Raw genomic sequence first — 8,813 nt, 5'->3', positions numbered from 1 at the left:
AAGTGAGCCGGAAGAAGGTGAGATTATAGAATCTGATAGGGATGACGATGACGATGACGATGACGATGGTGGTCTTCTGAGATCCATTAGGTCAAAGAATGAGCTTGAGGTGTTGTTCTATTCCATTATCCAAGACTTGAAAAATACTTAGATAGTGCTATGTTCGAAATTTTTGCTTTTTGTTTTGGAACTATTCTTTGGTTTGAGATTTTGTTTTTTATTTATTTATTTATTTTTTTGGATGTGAACTTTTCAGATTCTTCCTGTTGTTGCTCCGGTGAATGTAACATTGGGACCACACCATCAGATGCTTCCAGTGGGAGTTGTTGTATCAGTAAGCTAACAGGAATCTTTACGGATTCCACTTCAAACTTTTTAGTTTCTTTTCTGTTCCAAGTTTCCTTGTGTGTTGGATTCGACAGCTTTATCAAGTGATTTGTTTTACAGTTTATTGGTGCTAAGGTCACTATCAAAAGCATGGAGAATCACCACCCTCTTAATGAAGGTTCAATTCTCTGGATAACTGAAACTCGAACACCTCTGGGATCAATCGATGAGATATTTGGGCATGTGGAACGCCCCTATTATGTTGTAAGATACAATTCAGAGAATCAAGTCCCCAAAGGGATCTATCAAGGAGCTTCGATATCGTTTGTTCCGGAATTCACTGATTTTGTCCTTAACAGCAATGCTGATCTATTTAAGAAAGGATATGATGCATCATCTGGTGATAATGATGAGGAGTTTTTGGATGATGAGAAAGAGGCTGAATACTTGAGAAAACTAAGAATGACAAAGAGAGGCAGTAGTGATCAAAATGTTGGAGGTAGGAGAGCCGCACCATTGCATGATCATGGACATCATTCAACTTTTGCAGGCAATGCACGAGGCCTTCTTGCACTGCCCGCACCGTTGCATGATCACAGACAACATTCAACATTTTCAGGCCACGCACAAGGCCCTTTTCTTCCAGCTGCACCATTGCATGATCATGCGCAACCGTCAACATTTTCAGGCAACGCTCAAGGCTCCTATGCAGTGACAACCGTAGTTCCCCCATTCACTCCTGCAAATGCCAACCCTCCATTTGGAATTTGGACAAATACAGCTACAATTCCGCAGCCTCAGCCTGCAGCACCATGGTTGACACCAAATACTCAAATTCCTCATCAGTGGCCTCAACCGGTTGTTCCCTTTCAGCAGCAGTTGAATCCCAACCAAGTGCTTCTACTAGCAACAATGTTTCCTGGGGTGCAACCCAATATATTAGCACAGCAAGCTATGTATCCACAGGGTAATTGGGGTCAAAACCAAATGCCATTCGGGTTGAATATGAACTCACCATTCCCTCAGATTCAGCATCCTCCTATATATGCTGGACAGCAGGGTTCTTCATCCAATGGATTTCAGTCACAAACAAACCATAGTTTGGATTCTAACTCTGTTCCATTCAATCACCATGCTCCACATCAATTTCATCCAGGTTCATCTGCTAACTGTGGGAGAAGACCATTTCATCATCATGGGGGTAGGAGAGGTTGGAACCCAGCCAGGTGAATGGGTGATGGTTATTATTCTCAGCTCCAATGCACATTGAAACCAGTTGATCAAATAGTTCTTGTAGTAACAACCAAAACTTATCCTTAAACTGTTTAGTTAGTTACCTTGTTTTATATGGATTCTGGCTTGGATCCTTTCTATAATCTCAATGTCGTGTGCTACTGCAGCCTCAAAAGAACTTAGAATTCAAAAATGAAAAGAAGAGAGAGCGGGGTCTCTTATTTGCTCAAATAATTAATCAGGACACAAGACAAGTGGACAACAATCACAAGTCATAACATGCCTCTCATGACAAGGTTATTTGACAATGACACCAGTGAAAGATTCACTTACTCACAATAGGGATCAATGGCTATGGTTGTGGCACCTCTAAAGCACCATTTAAAAGTTGACAGTAATAGTACTAATAAGATTTTTTGTTTAATAAATCCCTATCATAAAGTTCGGCAACTAGCCATATTCATAGCATGTTCGAGTCTTAATGGTTTAATTATTAAAGTTCGGTATTGGCAATTCTTTAATCTTCACAATCATGAAACCATCATTTGAAACAAATTTCCTTTGAGTGAATTCCATTCATAAACACACCCAAAAAACTAATGAGAATATGAAAAAATTTTGAAGCTGAGAACCACTAGTATCCTGCCTAGGCTGTGAAAATACTCAAGTTCACCTTTCAAATTTAGGTTATGTATTCATTTATTTATAATCAATGGGCGACATTTAGAGGCAGCTTGTGAGCAAAAAAAAGTTGCAAAAATTAAGGTGGGATTTACTGGCGGATTAATGCTCCAATAACCCTATTTAGTGAAATGTTGCATTTCGGTTACCACTTCATTGCCGATTGCCGTTGGATTTATTTGTCGGTAAATCCTACGGTAATGTTGTCCAAAATTCAAAATGCACCGCCCTCTCTCCTCACTTTCCAAAAGCCGCTTCCAACATTGACGCCGTTGGTGTCCCTACTGCACTGAATTCTGTCTTCGGAGTTGCCTCCCTCCTTTAAGTAGGTTATCCTCGTCCCTCTCCTTTATCTCTTTATATATATATATATAACCTAAACCCCTTTTTAAAGCAGTCGTCTGTTCGGTCACCAGGTCACCACCACATTGTTCGAGCTGCCACCATACCAGAAAGGTATGCATACTCTAAACATCTTGGCTTCATTGTATTTAAAAAAAAATTTGTTACATTTTTTGAATTAATGTGTTAATGTTATAATTTTTTGATGTTACATTGTATTTTTAATTCAGATTGTATAAATGTGTTAATGTAAAGAAGATTTTGAGAAAGACAGATATAGAAATAATATTATTGAGATAAAAGTAAAAAAGGAAGCAAAGATCATAGCTAGATTCAAATGTGCTTTTTGTTTTAATTTCGTGTAGCTTTAATCGTTGGTTATTCATGGCTATATATAGTGGGTTGTTCATGCGGTACTAGAGTTATTTTTTTTGAGTAAAGTATCGTTTTTGTCCCCTAACATTGGGGATAAGTTCCAAAGTTGTCTCTAGCGTTTCAATCGTCCTATTTAAGTCCATAACGTTTCAAAATTGGCTCAATGTTGTCCTGCCGTTAGGGATCCTTTAACAGAATTGACGGCGAGACAAAATCGAGACGATTTTGAAACGTTAGGGACTTAAATAGAACGAAAACGTTGGGGATGAAAACAATACATAGAAATAAATTTTAATTTTATCCTTCAATAATATCAATTTTTTACTGTACATAATATTCAATAATTTTTTAATCACATCTAAATAAATTACACTTAATCACATTACTTTTATTCTAAATAAATTTATTTATATTTTTATAATTTTACACTTAAAGTTATAAGTTAATATAAAAATATAAAAAATTTATTTAGAATAAAATCAATGTGATTAAGTGTAATTACTTAGATGTGATTAAAAAGTAATTGAATACTATCTATAGTAAAAAATTGATATTATTGAAGGATAAAACTAAAATTTATTTCTATGTATCGTTTTTGTCCCCAACGTTTTCGTCCTATTTAAGTCCCTAACGTTTTCAAATCGTCTCAATTTTGTCTTGCCGTCAATTCTATTAACGGATCCCTAACGGCAGGACAACATTGAGTCAATTTTAAAAGGTTAGGAACTTAAATAGGACGATTGAAATGTTAGGGACAACTTTGGAACTTACTCCAAACGTTGGGGATAAAAACAATACTTTACTTTTTTTTTTATATCTAAACATGTTAAATTGTTTAAATTTTATGTCATGCTTACGTTTTCTATGATAGAGTTTTAGAACAAAAGTGGAAGAATATTGTCTAGTAGCGCCTTCTCGAAATTCTTACTTGTTGAAAAATTGTAAAGTAATAAGAAAATATGTATTAAAATGGCTAAGATTTGATGTTTTCTTAAATATGTGTTTGTTTTAATTTATATTTACAACTGTTTCCTTTATGAAAATTGATAACTTTTTTTTGTGGAGTATCTGAATTAGGAAAATTTCTGATGAAATTTCTAAAAAATTTAATAAGTTGTGTTGGTTGAATTATGGGCTGTTTGTTGCAAAATGATTCTAGGTCATCGTTTATGAATTTATGATAGGAATAACGATCTACCGGAGGGACTAAAACCTGAGTTCTTTGAGGGGGTTGATCAATTTGTTGCGTATATCTTCAATATGGAACCATTTAAGTATTAGTATCTAGACGTTCGTGCTATAAGTGTCGGTTGACTAAGTGGTTAGGACAATTGAATATAACCCTTCACCTTCACCGTAACCGATTCAATGATGGGTATTGGATGTGGACTGATTATAGAGAAGTTTATGAGTAGGCAATAATCAATCGGTTTGCACTGAATTCCAATAGACCTGAGGGTTGATCAAGGAAGGTTAGAGGCTAAAGAAATGAACACAGAAAAAGTAAATTGGGAGTGTAAGACCTCGGATTTATGAAAATTAAATAATAAGTTATTTTACGATTTATTCTATTTAATCAAGATTATATTTTCGGAGATTTTTACATAAAAATCGAGTAATTTCTTAATTATAATTTAAAGTTCTAGTAATTGAAAAATAATGGAAATTTTATATAACGTATTTTGAATATTTAGTTTCGAACTTATTTTATAAACAAAGAAAAATTTATTTATTTATCTATAATTTTAAAATAGAAGTATTTAATTAAAAATAATTGGTTTCCTAATTTCACCAGCCCTAATCCTATTACCCAATTTACCTACACGTATGCCTTCTCCCACCATCTGTTTATTCCTCAACAAGCCACGTTCACCCACTCTCACCGTCACTTACTACCAGATCACTTCCAGTTTTTATTTTAAGTTGCTGTCCAAACTGTTTAGAAATTTCTGCAGCAAGGCTTCTTAATTTTCACTAACCAAATTTAGTCCTCTAGGTTTCCAACTTATACCAATTAACCATTCCCATTACTTATCACCATATCTACTTAAATTATGTCATAACCCTGCCCTGAAACCTCAATTCCATATACCTATCAGAAATTTACATGCTTTATATAAGATAATCACACTTTTATAGCATTAGAAATCTGCACTAAGTAATTTTAATAACCCTTCATACCAAACTTTATATTCAAGCCTAAAATTCCTCTAAAACCACAATTCTAACTTTCTTTTGACTAACCAAAGTTGTCCAAGAACTCTTAATTCAATATATATCACAATTTCATATCATAAGTGCAACGTAACCATATTATCACAACATCCATTTTTTAGCATCTCATCTATAACAATATATCTCAAGTTATGATTCATCAAATAAATTTCCAGCAACCATTGTAACATTCCGTATACAAAATCATCATCAACAAGTACTAGCAACAAGTATAACTTCAAAAAACACAACATCATCAATAATCACTATATTAAATCATTAAACCAATCACCAATTACAGCTGTGATTCAACTCAATTCCAACAATTATTCACACAAAGTAACCATAAACCATTTGCAGTTACTCATTTAATTTTCATGGCATTCATAACATAAAACATTTATTTTTAAAGCAAATCCCCTACCTTGATTTGTCGAACCCGTAGGAACTAACCGCGATAATCCCCTTTCTTTATCCTTAATTTTCAGCAACGGCAGCAACCTTCAAAATAGCCATAGTAGCGGCAGTAGCCTCAACTCCTTCAGGGCAACAACAACAACAACGACAACCGCACCAATTATGATTGGCCTGGAGATGAATTAGCAATGACTAGAGCAAAACACATGCTACTGTAATTAGGGCAGGGATATAGCAGAAGGATAAATTAATAACAGAGCAAGGAAGAAAGTTACAGGTTTCAGAAATTGGGAAAAACTAACAAGGAGGATGTTTGTCAAATCGAGAAATAGTGGCAGCAGCTGAACGATGGCAGATCAGAATGGTGACTTCACAGTGGCGTGCAACTCGTCGGCGGCTGTTGCAGAGGCGGGTAGACAACTGACGCACGAACTCATGGCCTACGCTAGGAATAGGCATGCATCATCTTGTTTGCGCATTTACATTTGATTGTGTTTGCTTTATTTTATTTTTTTTTGTGATTGTGCTGTTGTTTTGGTGATGAGCTTGTGTGCTTTATGGATATTTTACTTGTGTTGTGGTCTTAATAATGTATTTAGGAATGTTGTTTATGGATAAGGAATTGTTAATGTGACTGGAATTTTGTTTAAGTAATGTGATTTAAAGAAAGGAATTTAAAACTGTTTTAAGTGAAATTGTTTTTGTGATATGAACTAGCTATTTGTATTTACTCTGTTTATTGCGGCGTTCACGTTCCCTACTGAGAACGTGTGGCTTTGTTCTCACCCCAAAGTTTTTTTTTTAAAAAAAACTTTTCAGAGGTACAGACATGATGGCTAATTGAAAAGCTACGGACGAATAGAAGGCTTGTTTGGCTAGTTGCTTCTGGGTTTTTTTTCCCTCGCCCTTGATGTTGTAAAGTGTTGTATTTTTACAGAGGGGTAGGTTTGTATTTAAGTTTTGTATGAATAATTATTATGTATTAATATTAATTATGTGAGTATATGTTTATCTGACATAGTTGAGTTGAAGTATATACCAAACTAAAAGGAATTTCGTTTTTCTTAAAATCTATCGACCAGTTAACATGTAGAGGCTCAATATTAAATAGCTAATAAAAGGAAAATAGAGTCGTAATGCCTTATTCTTAGTACGATCATGACGTGCTAGAAGTTAAGGTGTTACAGGGAGGGTATCCAAAAGATATACAATGAGATGGTATTTGATGCAATCAGTATTAATATTATGAAAGAAATTGAAGAACAGCCTAACCCAAAAATAGAGATTTATTATTTGTTAAAATCTGTACACAACAGTTGTTTGAGGGAAGCGTTCATTCGAAATTGTCTATTTGAGTTAGAATGACCAGTATTAAGTCTGAGTTAAATCATACCCAAGAGTAATCTTAGTTTAGTTTGTATTGTACCTCATTTTACACACTAACCTTAGTTCTATTTTGTGTTTCTTTATTAAACTTCAATTACATTGTTATATAATTGTATAGCACTTAACTGCTTTCATCTTTGTTTCATGTAGACATGATGACATGCAGAGATGTCGGGAGGATGACGACGATGATAATTATTAGAACCCGTAGTGATTATGGTTATACTTTGCTTTGTTTGACAATATTAGTAGTTTATCTCTTTAACTTTTTCTTCTATACACTTGCTATTTCATATTATAGTTGATTATTTTTATTGAAAATACTACTTAATTTTTATTAATTGGAATTTGACTATTAATTCTTGACATATTGATAATAGTATATTAGGTTTTAATAGGTATTCTATATAGCCATTAAAAAAATTAAAATTTAAGTTTAACGTCGAATTTATCATCAGTTGAGTTCGCTGATATTTATTAATTTAATTTAATTAATTATCATAAAATAACATATTATCATCGAATTTACCAATAAATAAATCCAACAGTAATAATGCGTGAAATCTTATTTCATGGCATCAAAGTTACTGTTGAAATTTTTTTATAGTAACCACCTCCATAAATTTGCCAATCAAATTTTTAAATTTGTTGCTAAATTCACTGAAAGTTAGCAACGGACTAAATAATTCCCATTAATGAGTTACCAGCAAGGATTTTATCGTTTAAATCTGTAGGCTACTAAATTTGACAGTAATAAATTTACTGTAAATTTTTTTTGGTAATTTTGCTAGTAAATTCAACTATATTAAGTGAATTTTTTGTAGTGTGAGTTTGCACTTTTTATTGTTCATTTATAATTTTGGTCTTGCTACATATCTAAGTGTATTTGTCAATTAAGTCCAACTAAATTGACTCAAATCCAATAAAAATTACTCACATAGTGTATGCTAAAATCACTCACTAATTATTATTCGCAAGTTACTTTTTATTTTCGTTCTTTTGTTCTTGTTGTGTTTTTTTTATTGTAGTATTTTTTATTTTTTTATATTTTATATTTTTATTTTTGTTAAAAGAATAAAATAATAAAATTATGTGTAAGATGAAATAAAGAGAAAAAGATAAAAAAGATAAATAAATAATCTTTATTCTAGTCGGGGCACGCCGAATAGGAAAACACAAGTAGTTTTAATCAACTAACAATCATTTTGGTTGTTCAGTTTTTAATCAGATTAAATTAGGCTCTGTTTGTTTCCAAGAACAGGACAGGACAGGATAGGACACTGAGAACAGAATAGGACAAGACATTGATGATCAGAGATACAAAATTTTATGTTCTTGTATTCTGTTTTGTGATAAACTAGAACAAATTATGAAAATTCAATTTATTCTCATTTTTTTTCATTAAAAAAATTTGAAATAAAAAATATAACAATAAAAAATATAATTATGAAAAATTAACAAGAATAATGAAAGAAAAAATAAAAAATAAGTTGTGTCCCTTGTTAGTGTCTCTGTGTCCTTCCTGTCAAGATAGACACAAAATACATTAATTCAATGTCTCTGGACACATTGTCTCTGTCCATGTCTCTTCTGCCAAACACGATTTTGTGTCTCAGTGTTCCTGTCTCAGTATCCTGTCTCTACAAACAAACGTAGCCTTAATCCTCAATTTTAAGCCGTTAATTAAGTTCGTTCTCTTGTCTGATGATAGCATTAATAGAAAGCTGAGGAAGTCATTCGGCACACTAAAGAACTAATTTGATTGTTATTTTCATTTAATAATTAATTTAAAAAATATTATTTATTAAATTTTAATGTTATGTTTTTTATAATTGAGT

At 32.8% G+C, this 8,813-nt stretch overlaps 1 protein-coding gene across 1 annotated transcript in view; it reads left to right on the top strand.

Annotated features, from left to right (window-relative positions):
* The window catches only part of LOC107610470 (H/ACA ribonucleoprotein complex non-core subunit NAF1), a 2,249-nt gene extending 692 nt beyond the window's left edge, over nt 1-1,557 (top strand). The window contains exons 2-4 of the mRNA XM_016312521.1: nt 4-109; nt 257-334; nt 448-1,557. Coding sequence (XP_016168007.1) covers nt 4-109; nt 257-334; nt 448-1,557 — 1,294 coding nt within the window. The remainder of the gene's footprint in view (nt 1-3; nt 110-256; nt 335-447) is intronic.

This window comes from Arachis ipaensis, chromosome B08 (genome assembly GCF_000816755.2).
Source record: "Arachis ipaensis cultivar K30076 chromosome B08, Araip1.1, whole genome shotgun sequence".
Classification (NCBI taxonomy): Eukaryota; Viridiplantae; Streptophyta; class Magnoliopsida; order Fabales; family Fabaceae; genus Arachis; species Arachis ipaensis.
The sequence above is the reverse complement of the archived record's forward strand: the minus strand, read 5'-3'. Positions and strand labels throughout refer to the sequence as shown.